This window comes from Orcinus orca, chromosome 18 (assembly GCF_937001465.1).
Source record: "Orcinus orca chromosome 18, mOrcOrc1.1, whole genome shotgun sequence".
Classification (NCBI taxonomy): domain Eukaryota; kingdom Metazoa; phylum Chordata; class Mammalia; order Artiodactyla; family Delphinidae; genus Orcinus; species Orcinus orca.
This window is the reverse complement of record NC_064576.1, coordinates 45,603,422-45,621,061: the sequence shown is the minus strand read 5'-3', so window position 1 is coordinate 45,621,061 and position 17,640 is coordinate 45,603,422. Positions and strand designations below refer to the sequence as shown.

Genomic DNA, 17,640 nt, shown 5'->3' with positions numbered 1-17,640 from the left:
TGCAAGTAACTTTGTAAGTTCTGTTCACATTCTTTTCTCTTTCCTCCCATCCTCTTTTTTTTTAACATCTTTATTGCAGTATAATTGCTTTACAATGGTGTGTTAGTTTCTGCTTTATAATAAAGTGAATCAGTTATACATATACATATGTTCCCATATCTCTTCCCTCTTGCATCTCCCTCCCTCCCACCCTCCCTATCCCACCCCTCTACCATTCTCTTCTTAATATTATTTTGCAGTTCCCATATTTTCTCCTTAAGGTTGCTTGTAACCTTGATGCAAAGGTTTCAGACAAATTTAAAAAGTAGTTAGAGTGGGAAGATGACACTTTTCTCCAGGGTTCTAAGCCTAAGCTAGATTTTCCCATAAGCAGTTTATGTTTGACTTTTAGGCCATAAAGGTTTTTAGAGTGGAGCAATATGTGCCGAGGAAGCTATTATATGCTGCAACTTCTGAGTTTTTCAGGGCAGGCTTTGTATATCTAGATATTACAAGGTTCTGGAATATTTAGCTTGTAAGGTAAAAATCATGGAAAGAAGTCATGACAAAATTGAAGTAAAACTATGCTTCCTATAAAACTGTTTAATATTTTTCATATTCTTCTCCAAGTTTAATATTTTGTTGTAGTTATTTTCATAGCTTTAGCCTTTGAACCAAGGTGTAGAAGTTAATTATAAAATATAGGTTAATGTAAAAATGCTTTATTACCAGTCTAGCTGTGTGAGGACTTTAATGCATTACTGTGAAGCCCTAACAGGAAAGGCTTTCCAGATCTGTGTTTATTTTTTCATCTAAGTTTTAGGACTGACAGGTTATATATGCATGTTTTTTTTTTTTTTTTTTCCGGTACGTGGGCCTCTCACTGTTGTGGCCTCTCCCGTTGCGGGGCGCGGGCTCAGGGGCCATGGCTCACGAGCCCAGCTGCTCCGCGGCATGTGGGATCTTCCCAGACCGGGGCACGAACCCGCGTCCCCTGCATCGGCAGGCGGACTCTCAACCACTGCGCCACCAGGGAAGCCCTGTATATGCATTTTTAAATGTGAAATTGCGATTAAAGGCCTAATCTTTCCGGAGAGAAGTGACCTTCTCAAAGCCTTAGCAATACCAACATCAACCACAAGATGGCTTCACTGCCTTAAAATTCAAACTGAATGCCGTCTCACCCTCAGACAATATAGAACTTGGATGTTTTCAGAAAAAAATAATTGAAAAATGTTTTAAGTTAAATAAATTGTGTCATGTTTTATATATGTTAATAAATAATACAATTTACCAGTGTTTCTTTTAGTGAGTTATTAAAGTTAAACATGCACTTTTAATTTTAGAAAAATGGATTACTAAAATTCTGATATTACTGTGCTTTATTTACAAGCACTTATTGGTAATTATTAGTAGGACTTCTGTGTAGTTTGAAAGCAACTGCACAAAACAATCTATAGAATATATATTAGATACTCTAATAATAATTGAAAAACTGTTCACTTTTTTTTTTTTTTTCTAATTCTCCCAGAAAACGAAAAGCTATAGCAGTGAAGGATGGAAATAGGCAAATGACACATTGAAAGAAGTGTTACTTTTGACTGGAGTCCCACAATGTTTTTCTTGTAATTGATTGACTGTAATTGCCCTGATTGAATAAAAGCAAATTATCTGCTGTGCTGTTACTTTGATGTATAAAGTGATGTTTTTTCAGGCGATCTCAAGTTTGGGAAAACCTATTCAATATTTTGTTGTCTTTTTGCCTATTACTAGACATTTATAATACCCTGTTTTTAAAATTTCTAAGGGGTAGAAACTTTTAGATCTTCTAGTAGGTATACCACCATATTTATGATTCAGGAAGTTTTTCTTTTATTATTATTTATTTATTTATCCATTTAAACTCTCTTGACGTATATGAATATCAATTGAAAAATTTGAAATCAGGATTAGGGACTACCTTCCCAAAGCTATTTCTTTCAATGTTCCTTTTGCTTTTTTTTTTTTTTTGCCGTACGCAGGCCTCTCACTGTTGTGGCCTCTCCCGTTGCAGAGCACAGGCTCCAGACACGCAGGCTCAGTGGCCATGGCTCACGGGCCCAGCCACTCCGCGGCATGTGGGATCCTCCCGGACTGCGGCACGAACCGTGTCCCCTGCATCGGCAGGCGGACTCTCAACCACTGCGCCACCAGGGAAGCCCTCCTTTTGCTTTTAACCTGCTTTCTTCTTGACTTTTATTGGTACAAGCCCCTAACTTACCTAGGAGAACCCTGGTTTTCAGTAAACACTTCTTCTTTCTCTTTATTGAGAACCTACTTTGTGCCAGGTCCCATGTTAAATAATCTGTGTAATCTTCAGAACAGCATTGAAAACTAGAAATCATTACCAATCTCTGTTTTACTTTAGAGATGAGGGAACTGCAGCTTTTCTAAAATCATAGTCTTTTGTTGCTATAGGGCCTTAATAATTGCCATGTGAATGGAATGTTCTTCCCTCAGCTGTCAGGAAAACTGCTATTTAGTCTTCAAATTCCAACTTGAATGCCACTTCTCTTCTAATTTTCTTGACCTCTTTTGAACAGAATTAATTTTTAAGAGTTATTCCCACTGTCCTTTATACCTACATGTTTTTAGTATGTAACAAATTTTATCAGTTTTAGAATGTATGAAACAAAGAAGACAGACTTTGGTATGTGGCATATCTGAGTTTGAATTCTAATTCTACCTCTTACTGGCTGGGTAACCTCTGTCAAAATACTTTATCCTCTGCTCTCAATTTTCTCATTTAAGACACACAAATGATCCTAATATACTTTTTAGTTCTGGAGGTAAATTAAATAACTTATGTAAGACTTCCCTGGTGGTGCAGTGGTTGAGAATCCGCCTGTCAATGCAGGGTACATGGGTTCGAGCCCTGGTCCGGGAAGATCCCACATGCCGTGGAGCAACTAAATCTGCACCACAACTGCTGAGCCTGCGCTCTAGAGTCTGTGAGCCACAGCTACTGAAACCGTGCGCCTAGAGCCCATGCTCTGCAACGAGAAGCCACTGCAGTGAGAAGCCCATGCACCACAACGAAGAGTAGCCCCCGCTCTCCGCAACTAGAGAAAGCCCATGCGTAGCAACAAATACAGCCAAAAATCAAATAAATAAGTAAATAAATTTATTAAAAAAATAACATGTAAAAATCCTGCCACATTTTCTGGTGTATCTAGTAAGTGCTAAATAAATTATAGTAAAAACACAAGGTAACTTTTTTATCAAGCAATTTTTGAATGTATATATGTGCTAAGTGCAGGGGCTGCAGAGATCAACAGGACAGCCCCTGCCTTCTTGAAGCATATACCCTAATAAGATCAAGAAACCAACAATGTCAGTATAGTGGAACAAATGCTATGTCAGAAGTACATACAAGGGAGGGGTAGCCATCTCAGCTTGTTAAGCTTAGTGAGATAAGGTGGAGAGGTTGCTTTTCTTGCTAGACTGTTAGTTTTTAGACTTTTAATTCTCAATAAGGGAATAATAGGTAAATCTCCATTTGGGGGAATATTTAACATCTTACAGTGGGAGAGTGTATCTGGTGTGTATATAAAGATTATACATGTATACACATGCATACACACACACACGTATTATTTATATTTAGAAAATAAAACTACCCCAAAAAAGGTATTTTATTATACAAACTATAGAAAATAGACCTTGACAAAATCTTGCCTGATAATAATACATGGAAGATAAGTAAGTTAACATTTATACTTCCTAGAACCTGAATTCTCTTCCTTTGTTTGGGGGAATTTCCCATTTTCAAAGTCTTGGTGGTGGAAAAGAAAATGCCGGATACTTTTTCCCCAGCCTCCTTTGCACCTATGCCGTGCACATGTACCTCAGCTTTACTAGTTCAGGTATAGCTGCATAGGACACGGGTTAGTCACACAAAAAAGCAGGAACTGTGGTGAATCCTCTCTGGTAGTGGCAGAAGCTACAGCAGGATTGAGTTTCTAGGGTAATAGCTGCCAACAGTGCTGGGGTCAGTGTCCAGGGCTAGTGAAATTGATAGTACGAGGTGTAGAGCTAGATGCTTGAGTGTGCTGGATCTAGCTTGTTCCAACTGATGAAGGCCGAATGTCAGCATCTCTTCCCTGTTTAGAGGTGAGTAGTTGAAATCAGCCATGGAAATTGGAAAATGCTACAAATTAGGGCTTCTTCTCTACCCTTCCTATCCCAAACTGTTTCATCAACATACTACTGCCATTAAACCAGTCTGTGGTTTGATTTTCACTGTTATTCTTGCTGTGAAGTCTACAGACTTAGTTCTCTAATACTCCTGACACTTCTGTGAACTACCCAATGTCTTAATTTCAAAATGTTATGTAAATTATTTGAGCAATTTTAATGTAATATTGGATATATACAAACATATCTCTTTTGAAGCTTAAAAATGAGGTGAGCACCTCTGAAGCCTCAGCCTGTTGTAAGAACTAGAACATTACAATGCCATTCTGTCCTACCTCTTCCTCTCCCAAACACCAAGAAATGATTGTTGTGAATTTTGACTTTAGCTTTTCTTGACTTTTGGAAGAAATATTTTAGTTATATATGTAGTTATTTCTGTATAATATATTGTTTTTAAGAGAGAGGGTTTTTTTTTAAAAAATTTAATTAATTAATTTATTTATTTTTGGCTGCATTGGGTCTTGGCTGCTGCAATGGGCTTTTCTGTAGTTGCGGCAAGCAGGGGCTACTCTTACTTGCGGTGCGTGGGCTTCTCATTGCAGTGGCTGCTCTTGTTGCGGAGCACGGGCTCTAGGCACACGGGATTAAGTAGTTGTGGCACGCGGGCTCTAGAGTGCAGACTCAGTAGTCGTGACTCATGGGCCTAGTTGCTCTGTGGCATGTGGGATCTTCCCGGACTAGGGCTCGAACCCATGTCCCCTGCATTGGTAGGTGGATTCTTAACCACTACGCCACCAGGGAGGTCCTACTGTTTAGTTTTTAAGCTTTACAAAATGTTAACAGATTGTCTGCTGTAGCTTGCTTTTATCATTCAGTGTGATGGCTGTAACTTATGTCCATGTTGTATATACCTAATATTCATTTTCACTTTTATATAATATTAAGCTATCTAAATGTACCATAATTTACTTATTCATTCTCCTGTTGATGGATATTTAGATGTGTTTCTTTTCTCTTCTTTTTTTTCTTTAAATAATAGATGCACTACTACTACGTCTAGGAACAAACTTGTATATTTTTTCTGATGCATATGTGTAAGAGTTTCTTTAGGGAATATAACCAGGAATTGAATTATTGTATGCTAGAGTAAGCCAGTGTTCAACTTTACCAGATAATGCCAAATTATTTTTCAAAGTGGTTGTACCAATTTGTACTACCTTCAGTAGTGTATGTGAGATCCCATTGATCCATGTCTTTTGTGGCACTTGATATTATCAAATTTTTCTAATCTTTTGGTTGTAACATACATTATTCTTCCTCAGGCTATTCTGTCCCTGATGACCTCCTTCCCCGATATACATTTTAGAATCAAATGATCAAGTTTCTTAAAATGGGTCAGAGTTTTGAATGAAATTGCATTGAATCTGCATATCAGCTTAAAGACAATTGACATCTTTATGATAACTAATTACAAGTGAAATGCTGGTAAGCTGCCTCTCTGAAGAGGAAAAAATAAAGCCCTAATATGTAGTAGTTGCCACTATTTGTAGTATAAAAATTCCTGCAGTGGCTGATTATAAGTTATACTATGAAATCACCAAAGCCGGAATTGGGAAGAAGTGCTTATAACAGGCACTTGTGAACTGGCCTGAGCTGGGTTCAGCACACCTTTGGATGTATCTCTTCATTTATTTAGTTTTGTCCATGAAGTTTTATAATTTATTGAAAGTATATAGGTTGTGTATCTATATGCAAACTTTATGCTCGGAACTTCCTATTTTTGTTGTTGTAAATGGTGTTTTTTAAAAAAAATACTGTTTTTTTCTCTGTTAGGGGTACATAAAAAGGTAACCAATAATTGTATGCTAATCTTAAATTTGCTGTCTTGTACTTATTATTCTTAATAATATATCTGTGTATTATTTTACATTTTCTCTATAAATATGCCTTTTGTTGACACTTCACATGAATGGGATCACACAATATATACTTTGTTGTATCTGGCTTCTTTCACTTACTGTCATGTTTTTGAGGTGAATCCATGATGTAGCATGTATCAGTAGTCTGTTACTATTTATTGCTGAGTAGTATTCCATTGTATGGACTTTACTTTTTCCTTTCCATTCTCTAGTTGATGGACATTTAGATGGGTATGCATAGGTCTCTTATTGTTTTTTCATTGCTACTGAAAGTATGTTTGTGTTTTTATTATTATTATTACTCCTTAGATTGTTTATTTGCATTATTACTCTTTGCTTCCTGGTCAGTCTTGCTCAGTATCAGTTTCATCAGTCTTTGCAAAGAACCAATGCTAGACTTTGTTAACCCTCTTTACTGTATTTTTAGTTTGCTATTTCATTAATTTATCTTTATTTTCTTCTTTCTTGTACCTTATTTGAACTCATTCTGTTGTTCTTTTCCCAACTTGTTAGTTTGACTCATTTATTTACTTTGTTTTCTAATATAAGCATCTCGAGGCTACTAATTTTTCTTCTACCATTGCTTTAACTATATCCCAAAGGTTTTACACATGGTATTTTCATTATCATTCGGTCCTAAATATTTTTCAGTTTATATTAAGATTTCTTCTTTGTTTTAATAATAGAACATTATCTTTTTTTTTCTTTTTGTTACAGATTTCTAATTCAGTTAGATTGTGGTCAGAGAATTTGGACTGAAAGATAGCTGTATTTGAAGACGCTTACATTATGGCTTGATATATATTTATATGTCACATGCTTGCTTAAGGGGAATATTTTTTCCCTAGTTGTTAGGTTCACAGTTCTATATAAATTCTCTAGATTAGGCTTATTGTTTTATAGTCTGTGTTTGATAATTCCAAATTCTCAACTCCTTAGAGTCTTAAATTTTTTTAAACATTAATATTTTTATGATTCTCAGATTTTGTAGCTTATTTCCTTGTATCATATGTTCTTGTAATTTTATATTTCTTTATCTTTCTGCATGGAAATCTTGGGCACCTGAATCAGGAAAGCTGATAGAAAGGATTATGCAGCTAGTGTGGTGCTACTAACTGACAGTGAGTTGAGATTCTGGCTAAGGTTAACTTTGCTACTTTTCCATAAGCTGAAAGCTGAGGGTCTCAATTGCAGTGTTGTTTCGATCAGAAGCAAACATAGATTTTCTCTGGAGGAAAATGTCCTCCAAATTGAGGCTTACCATAGATGCCTGCATGGGTGACATGGGGAAAGTTCTGAAATTTCTAACATTATAATAAACAATTCTCTTTTGTTCCAGTTTTCTTGAGTCTGATACTATCCTTAGGATGGTACAGGGTGTCACAAATGATACTTTTTTTCTGATTTCTTCCTGTCCCACCCCCATGTTTATTAATATCAAATTTTGTTAAAATGATATTGAGTTATTTCAACAGAGCAAAGAAGTAGATGAGAAAGAGGGTGTCATAAAAATTTATCCCTCAGGCGTTTAAAGCAGCTGTAGGCAGAACCACTATTTCATATTCCAAGGCAACTTACTTGAATCATTACCCAGTTGCTTGGATCCTCAGGTAGAGATGTGAATAGTCCAGCAAAAACTTCTCTTGATATAAACATGAGTGGATGAAAAAATGAGCCCTAGAAAATCTCTGCTGAAGCCACTGGAAATGCTTTTGGAAGTAGTAACAGAGTAAAGAAATAAATTATGATTTTAAGTACTTAAAAAGGACTGTGGAGAATGAAACTTTTTTATTCTCTTAATTTTAACCCACTTTGCAATAATGATGGAAGATTTATCAGAACTTAATCATACTCATAGATTCCTTCTGAGTATATGGCCCCATTTCTAGGGTTGATGGAAAATGTGATGCTTATGTTGTTAGGCATAGATAGAGTGAGAAATTTATTTCTCAAGGAAATTGATAAGATTATAAAAAGAAATGGCTGGCAGATTTTTCATAGTATCATAGAATGTCTAAATTTAGATAGTTTCTTGATTCCTCAAAAATTCTCAGTTTTAACCGTTTATCTAGGTGTGATCAGACTATAGATAAGTGGTTCCATGTCATCCAAACTTTGGAGAGTCTGATTGTAAACAAGAATGTTATTTAATATGATCAATAAATTAATAAACTAATACAGTCATTTAAATCTGACATTCCATGTCAATTGATATGACTAGTTAGGAGTTCAGATGATAGAGAGGTCCATCTACCTAGGGAAAGGAAGGAATGAAGCCTGGATGACTTTTTCTGGCCCCAGAGAATATCTCTGGTGTATACTTGATATTGTTTATTAGAATTAGAGATCTTCAGCTCGGTGGTTTGTGACCACCTAGAGGGCTGGGATAGGGAGGGTGGGAGGGAGGGAGACACAAGAGGGAAGAGATATGGGAACATATGTATATGTATAGCTGATTCACTTTGTTATAAAGCAGAAACTAACACACCATTGTAAAGCAATTATACTCCAATAAAGATGTTAAAAAAAAAGAATTAGAGATCTTTTTTCTTAACTATTTAAATTTTTTACAATAATTTCTTTTACTTGCTCCTTATTGCTCATGTAAAGGTGAAAGTCAGACATTAAAGAAATCTTGGGCAAAATTAATCCTTGATTTTTATTATTGTCATTTAAATATGATATCTTTTTTCACTTTGGGGTTGCTCTTGATGCTAGATGAACAAGGATTTTGAAGTTAATTCTCATTCAGTTTTGTGGATGCTTTTAGATGATTTTAGATTTAGGGTTAAAGTTAGGATTTAGGATCTTAACATTTTATTCTGCTATTTGTGTTTTATTTAGATCCAGTACTTCCCTATTTATTTTTTGACCACAGAGGATAATAAACTGAATATTGTAAACGTAATAATGAAAAAAATCGTTATATCTGCAGTTTTACTTGTAGAATCTTTCTGAATTGTGGAACTAGTCTTAAGGCCTGTTGATTCAAATTGAGAATTGATTATAAAAAGACTGTGTGTAATTTGGGAGTTTCTAAGGAGAGTCTAATAAATAATACCTTCTTTTTTACTTTGGTTCTGAATCGATTGAGAAAGAAAGAAGTGGCAGATGTGGGCCAAAGTATCAACTTTACTACTGATAAAAATTAATTTGGAAGATATGGCTTGGTGGGAGAGCCAAATGGATGCATTAATTGAACCACAAACGTGTCAGATTTGTACACTCACTTATTGCAGTGCCAATCCAGTGAAGAGGCTGAGTAGGTACCTCCTCCTCAGGGTCCCTACCTAGATCCCAAGAAAGGAAGGGTGAGGATGAGCCCAAAATATACAGTATATTCCTCCCAATCAGATAAGTCATTTCATAAATGGGTGTGTTAGTTTCCTGAGGCTTTTGTTACAAATTCCCACAAACTTGATGGCATAAAACAACAGAAATTTATTCTTTCACAGTTCTGTGGGACAGAAATCTAAAATCAAGGTGTCAGCAGGGTTGGTTCCTTTCGGAGGCTCTGAAGGAGAGTCTGTTTCATACCCCTCGCATAGCTTCCAGTAGCTGTGGGCAGTCTTTGGTGTTCCTTGGCTTGTAGATGTGTAACTCCAATTTCTGCCCCCATTTTTTTCTTCCCATGGCCTTTATACCCAGTGTCTTGGTGTTTATTTCCCCTTCTCTTCTAAAGAAGCTCATCATTGTATTTCTCCTAATCCAGGATCATCTCATCTTTAGATACTGATCTTAATTAGGTATGCCAAGTCCCTTTTCACAAATAAGGTTATGTTTACAGGTTCCAGGTAGACATATATCTTTTGGCAGGACCACTATTTAATACCCTAAAAGGGATGGAGAGGCCAGGAGTTGGAGTAGTTAAATAAGTAAGCTTGCTGCTTGCTAGGAAACATCAAGATCTGGGAGCAGGTGTTCCTCCCTAGCATTCCTAGCTTTTTGTTCTCATGGTCAACCGGTTGTAGGAGATCAGCAAAAATGGTCCTGTTCCCCCCTCTGTGATTACGTTGTTGGCATTATCTTCAATTTGTGTTTCTTTGGCAGAATCTTTTAAAGCCACTTGTCCATTTTGTGATCATTAATAGTTAAAACTAGGTAATATCTGTATATCCATTTAACTGCACACAAATAAATGTCAGTTTGTCACAATACATTGAAAGCAAACAAACCAGTGAAGGTACCATGTCAACACCCTTGAGATGTAGATTTCCCCAAATTCTATAAAGATGCCTTGTTACCTGTATGTCATATGGACTGAATGAGAGTGTCTTTGTTGCTCTGATTATGAAGTATTAGGAACATTTAATTTCTTTCTTACTAAGAATTAAATAGAAACAATTGTTTTCCTCCCACACTTCAACGGATGTGCACTCCCTAGTATCATTGTGGAACACATAAGTCTAGATCACCACTGATTGTCTAATAGAACTTTTTGCAGTGATGTAGGACAGTCTGTATATGTGTTGTGCAGATATGGAACACTCAAAATGTGACCAGTGTGACTGAAGAATTGAATTTTTAATTTCACTCAGTTTTAATTAATTTAAGTGTAAATTTAAATAGTTATATGTGGTTAGTAAAGCAAAGGCTAAATATTTGTCAGTGTCTAGGCTAAAAATATTGGGAGTAGTAGAATATAGAGAATGATGAACATTGTAAGAACCGTTAACATGCCCTCTGGTTTAATTTAAATGTCTTTATTTTAATGGCATTAGCAAAAGTAAAAGAAAAAGTTTATCCTGAATTAGTAGCTTATCTACATTTGTTAAAGGTTTTAGACTTATTTCAACTTAGAATTTTTTTTTCACACTTGAAAATTAGATGTAAGTTTCGTATCTTTTCTCTAATTATATTCTCTAGGGCTAAATTTATAACAAAATTACTGCTTTTCAGGAAAGATACTGGTAAATATGAAGTGGAAATTTGTCAACCTGGGAACATGCTTACTCAAGAAATTGTGTAAATGTTATTTCATATTTCTCTTTGCTGAAAATATAAATTAAACTAATGCATACAGAAAGATTTTACTTAAAAAGCTATAACAAAAAGCTTTTTTTTCTTTGTAAGTATGATACTACTTAATGGATATAATATTTTATAATGTAGAAAGTGTTACTTTATGTTAAATTTATTTTTCAGACATGTAAGCAGATTTTGCTCTCATTCCCCAGTTATACCATAAGTGTTTTATTATATAAAATCTTTTAACTTAATATTCAATAGCTAGTTAGCCCATCAATTTTCTTTTTGTCTTTGATTAAAATATGGCTAGATAGGATGTTTATTCTCCTTACTGCCAATGAATAACAACATAGCATTAAACTCATTTAAAAAGGAAATGTGACAATAAGTCAAGTATAGTTCACACTTCTTAGATTTTATATGGTTTAAATTTTGGAATATGTTTTTTTTTTTTTTTTAATGCCAGAAGAAGGTATACTTTAAACTTGCTGTTTTTGAGCAGAAAACATTCCTTTCAACTACTGCTGTAAAGTTGATGTCCCTTAAAAAATTACCAAGTTCTTTAATTCTAGAATGTCTGTTAATGTACATGGGTGGAACGGGGGGGGGTATATGTGAACAATTTAGAGCACATAAGACTGAAAACATCTTTTAATATACCTTTAATTCAGAAAAGTAACTTTTTCCCTGAAGTTCTTTCCTGTTATTTTCTGAAAATGAATTCAGAATTATATTTAAAAAATTCTTCAGGAGACGTTTTTGAAGTTTTATCTTTAAATACAAAAGAAAAAAAAACCCACCCTGATGTATATAACAGTTTAAATTTTGAACTTATTTAATTGAATTATCACTATAAATAATAAAGTAAGGAAAAAAGAAACATTTTAAGTGAAAACAAAGCTATGGCTAAAAGTGCTATTTATTCCTTTGTCTTTTGACAGCTTGAAGGTCCATGTGTTTTGCAAATTCAAAAAATTCGCAATGTTGCTGCACCAAAGGATAATGAAGAATCTCAGGCTGCCCCAAGAATGCTGCGTTTGCAGATGACTGATGGTCATATAAGTTGTACAGCAGTAGAATTTAGTTACATGTCAAAAATAAGGTAATTGGCACTTTATGGTGTACATTGTTATAAGTGTTTAAAGGTACTGTTCACATTGGATTTTGTTTTTAAGACCTTTGAAAAGAAGGAATGAACTCTTAAGTGCATGTTACAGTTTTTCAGAATAAATTAAAGAGTTTGTAATTTTACTTTATCTGTAAAGAAAAATAGTTTAAAATGGAGTTAATTGCTCCTTACTTTTAAAGTTAATAATTAAAAACAGAAATTTAAGGTGTTCTTACATGGAATGTAAGCTTTTCAATTTTATCACTAAATTTTAGGTCATTAAAATTTTTTCAGAACAAAAATTTCTTTAAATATGTCACAATTTCTTCCTTGACAGTTAGTTGTATCTAGACTGTTTAGCAGTCTAGACATGGTACCCTGATAGCAGATGAGTGAAAAGTTACACTTGGAGGAGCATAGGTGATTGGCATTGTGGTATGTGGGAGGAGATGTGGTAGGTTGAGGCCTTGTATGCCATGTTCAATGATTTCTTTTTTTCTTCCTTCAACTAGTGTCTGCCTTTAGTGAGGGAGGCTCCTTCCTTAGAAGATATATTTATTCGTCTAAAATGTTGATTTTCATATACAAAGGGGCGTATATTGACTTTGTGATTATGTTGTCTTGTTTTTGAAGAGTAGAAAGAGTCCTACTTTTATGGAGAAACTTCCATAAAAGGAAACGCAGCCTTTCCTCCTTTGACAAATTTAATCAGATCCCCTCCAAGGGAGTTCACAGATGCCTGAGAAGAAAGACTTGCCATGTAATGGCTCATTCTCTCATTTTACTGCTGTATATTTCTCTGAGGTAAATGAAGACACAGGATCAACCCAGAGAGGAGGGTCCCTTACGCTGTTTTCTTTTGTTGAATTTATTACAGTTTGACAGTTGAAAAAAAAATGTTGCTACTTTCTCATGCACTCATCATTGAAGTAGCATGTCTACTTTTGGTGCTGTAAAAACAACAGCTTACAGAAGTGTTCTCACATATGAACAATTTGGGAGACCATTTTCAAAATAAGTTTGATTATTGGTTATCTTAGAAGAACTCACTAGAGAGGATAAACCAGGAACTGGTGTAGAATGTGTTTTCTTTACTGGACATTGCATTTCTCTGGGGTGCTTCTTTCCATTCATCTATCCTACCTCCAGCCCCACTTCTCACTGTATTTTTGTTTTTGTTCTGTTTTTTGTTTTTGTTTTTAATTTCAATGAAGAGAGAATAAAGGAACTTTGGAGTGTGAATAAAGTATTAATTAAGCCACAGTATGCTCTCTGAGTAAGAGTTAGTTATGGCCCTGAAGGTGATGTAATAAAAATTATATTAAAATTTTAGCAACTATTTATTCTTTTGTGGGAATAGAACTGTAATTTAATTTGGTGAATAGAACTCTTTATCAATTATCTTAATGAAATTGTATGTCCAACTTCAAGTAATTCACCATGTTTTCCTTCTTAACCTGTTAGAGAAAGAATTTGGGAAAGGTACAGTTATTTTACATAAAAAATTAGTTCATTATCTGCTTTCAGATTAGCTTTTAGTTTTAAATATCACAATTTAAATGCCTTTGTAATTTGCTTGCTATTTTTTAAGGTCTTTTGTAGTTTCTTATGTTGCTAATTTGTGTTTTTTACATTTTCATTTCATTTCCAATTTACTAATGTGTTAGAAATTATTGGTGAAAAATGGTTTTAAAGAACACATATTGGTCTTATATAAATGATGTAATTCATTAATAATTTCTTTAGAGGTAAAGAGTATAGCAGCCTGGTACCCTTGGTGCTTAGTTTTTTTATTTATCCCTAAATGATGACTATAGAGTTAGAAAATCTGTATCTGCTGATTACCTGGAATTGGGAAAAACTTCACTTAGTGTAAGTGTATTCAGTTGTTGCTGATCTTGAAGTTTGATAGACATTGTGGTAAGTTGCCTACATTTACCACCACACAGCTCTCTACTTAAGAGTTAGGTTAGGCAAGGCTGTCCATGACCATTTGTATTCTAAGTTACATAGGATGACTAAGAATGATTAAGCTTGGAGTCCTGAGAATAATTTTTACCAGATAATGTCTTACTCCATATGGGCTCTTTGAAATCTTAAAAATAGGCATATTCTATTTCTTCTTGTTAATAACTATTTTATCAACCGTCTTTCTTAAAAATAGACCAGAGATACCAGTGCTTTCATTGATTTGCTATTGCACTTATCGGCACATGGTGAATTTTATAAGCTTTTAAAAATGTGACAATGTAGGGGGCTTCCCTGGTGGCGCAGTGGTTGAGAGTCCGCCTGCCGATGCAGGGGACGCGGGTTCATGCCCCGGTCCGGGAGGATCCCACATGCCGCGGAGCAGCTGGGCCTGTGAGCCATGGCCACTGGGCCTGCATGTCCGGAGCCTGTGCTCTGCGGCGGGAGAGGCCACAGCAGTGAGAGGCCCGCGTACCGCAAAAAAAAAAAAAAAAAATTTGACAATGTGAAGTCTTTCAGCATGATTTTCTAATTTATCCCAAGTGTTTTAGGACTATCTTTATTCCTATTTGGAGTTCTTTACCCCTTGCTGTATGTGCGAAGAGATGCAGTGGGGCTTGGTATATGTGCTTTTACTTTAGAATAAACCTATGTGATGAAATGGATTTCTTCCACTGTTTCCTTTATTAAAAGATTGATAGGAGGTGTTTTCTCTGGTGTTTGTAAAAGGGGTCATGGTGTTATAATGTTTGCCCCACATCTGATAATGTTACCCTATTATGAAAAAATACTTTTGAAGTCAGTATGCTTTAGAGTAAATAACTGTCATTTGATCTTTAACTGGATAGTTAACCAAAAAGAGCATTGTTTCATGTGGATTACAGTAACTCACATAGGTGTTCAATGTCTAAGATTATTACTGGTTTGATATCTCTTCTGTATTGAAATTTAATTTTATAATATAGTATATCTTTGCAATAAAGCACAAAGCTCAGAGGGGGGAAAAAAAGGGCAAATCTTACATTTATACAACATGGCATGGTTGAGAAAGTACTTTCATATCTTTTACTCTATTTATCTTTACCATAAGTTTGTGAGCTGTGATTTTTATTATCCAGATTTTTTTATTTGTTTGTTTACTGACTTATTATTTATTTATTTATTTATTTTGGCTGCTCTGGGTCTAGTTGCAGCACACGGGATCGTCGTTGCAGCATGCAGGATCCTTAGCTGCAGCATGCAAATTCTTAGTTGCGACATGCATACGGGATCTAGTTCCCCGACCAGGGATCAAACCTGGGCCCCCTGCATTGGGAGCACCGAGTCTTACCCACTGGACCACCGAGGGGGAAGTCCCTATCCATATTTTTTTACATGTAGAAAAAAATTAAGGTAGAAAATGGCAGTCTTGTACCTGGTCTTCTGACTTCCTCCCTGATGACCTATTCACACTATATAGCCAGTCACCTGAAAAATAGTTTTCACATTAGTGCATTTTGAAGAATTTTACCAGGTCACAGTATAAGACTGAATTCCAGTTTGGGGAAGGAGCTTAAATGTGTTTTAACTCTTTTTTTTCTCTTTGCTTTAGCCTGAACACACCACCTGGAACTAAAGTTAAGCTTTCAGGCGTTGTGGACATAAAAAATGGATTCCTGCTCTTGAATGATTCTAACACCACAGTTCTTGGCGGTGAAGTAGAACACCTTATTGAGAAATGGGAGTTACAGAGAGTAAGTGTAAACTAAGAATGGTTTGAACTTTTAAAACACTACACTCTTTTTATTGTATTCTCTGTTTTAAGGGATCTTTCTATAATGGCTAGTAAAATTAGTTCTTTATGCCAGAGTTGAATAGAATGGAACACAGTGATCTTTACAGAAACTATCTACCTTTGTTTAACCATATTGTTCTTCTAAAACAGATGTCATTTTCAGTATTTGTTACATTTTATTACATATTTTAAAGGCCATTCTTTACTGAGGAGTTTTCAAAACTGCCAAGATACCAGTTGTAAGATATGTGTAATGTATCTGTATATAATTCTTTCTTCAGAAAACAAGTGTTTGTGCATATATATGAATAATGTATGTGTATTTGTCTTATTTACACACACACACACACACACACACACACACACACAGATACAAGTGAAAGCAAATTAGAATTTCACTATAATGAAAGGGTTCTTGTTGCATTTGTCTTCCTAGTCACGTTAGTTGATGTTTTCACCATTTATGTTAACAGTATCTTTATCCTCCTAGTCATCTAGGTTATCTAGTAATTGTCCTTCTACTTTGCTTCTAGCCACCAGTTTTATTGATCCTCTGCAGTCAGATCTCTTGTCAATCCCTTGCTCTCAGGTTCCATTGCCATTATTGTAGTTTAGGTCTCTGGCCTGGACTACTTGCAGCCTTTTAACTGGTTCCACCATATACCCTTTCTCCATCTTCTAACTTATTGTACTTCCGCCAGATTATCTTCAGCATAATTCAGATCATGCTACACCCTGCTTTTATTTCACATACCTTAATCTGGGATTCAGGTCATTTATAATTTAGCCCTAGTTCCAGCTTACCTTTTCAACTTTCTTAATTTTTTCACATAGGTTTTGTTTTAGCTAAATGGAACTACTTACTCTTTCTTTGATTCTCTAAGCTTTCCTCAGTTGCACTTTTGAAAAAGAAAAAAGATTTTCCCACTTTTAAGACATTCATCTTAGTTTCTCTCTCATCCCCATGCTTTTAGACTCAAAACAAGTGCTCGTTTTTTCCACAAAATGAAATAATTGCTCCTTTATTGAATTCTTAGAATACTTTATTCATTGTATTAAGAAGTATATTACTTTTTATCTAGCACTAAAATTATATTTATTTCTTATCTCCTTTGATTGTAAGCTTTTTGAGGTCAGAATTCTTGTTTGTGTTATCTTTATTCAATTCTAGAAATATTTGTTGAACAGTGTGTAGGTCTTGAGCTGGGCGCCTGTATCTGTATATCATGTAATTCACCTAGCAGTCTTGTAAGAGTGTGTTATGTCCATATGGATCAGAAAATAGGCTTTAAAAAAAAAAAAAAAAAGAAAATAGGCTTTAAGAACCGTTAAACTTATTTTATGATTAGACCACTAATAGGTGATGGATCTGAGCCTTCCTGTATCTCCAAAGTGGTGGCCCTGAGTCTTATATGTAATAACCATCATAATAAATAATAGTGAAATAAATGAATTACAAGCACATAGAGCTAATTACTCTTTGAGTTAGAATTCATGTTTTTGTGCCACTCTCAGATCTTGTCTGTTGTCTAAAGTGAGTCAAGGGGCCTAGCAATATTTCAAGCTTTTGGTATTTTAAGATAAATTACTCTTTTCTATCTTCTAAGTTTGAAAGTGCCTCTGTTTGGGATGTAAATAGATAAGGAAATTTAGGCACATTTTTTATTCCTTAGTACTCATTCCTTATGATACTAATGTGCTACACTTTGGGCTGCTGTGAAACATGATACTATTATATACTGTATAAG

General features: G+C 35.0%; 1 protein-coding gene across 1 annotated transcript in view; it reads left to right on the top strand.

Annotated features, from left to right (window-relative positions):
- Positions 1-17,640, top strand: part of TDRD3 (tudor domain containing 3) — a 197,858-nt gene that overhangs the window by 95,692 nt on the left and 84,526 nt on the right. Inside the window, exons 4-5 of the mRNA XM_004279927.3 lie at positions 11,984-12,144; positions 15,710-15,851. Coding sequence (XP_004279975.2) covers positions 11,984-12,144; positions 15,710-15,851 — 303 coding nt within the window. The remainder of the gene's footprint in view (positions 1-11,983; positions 12,145-15,709; positions 15,852-17,640) is intronic.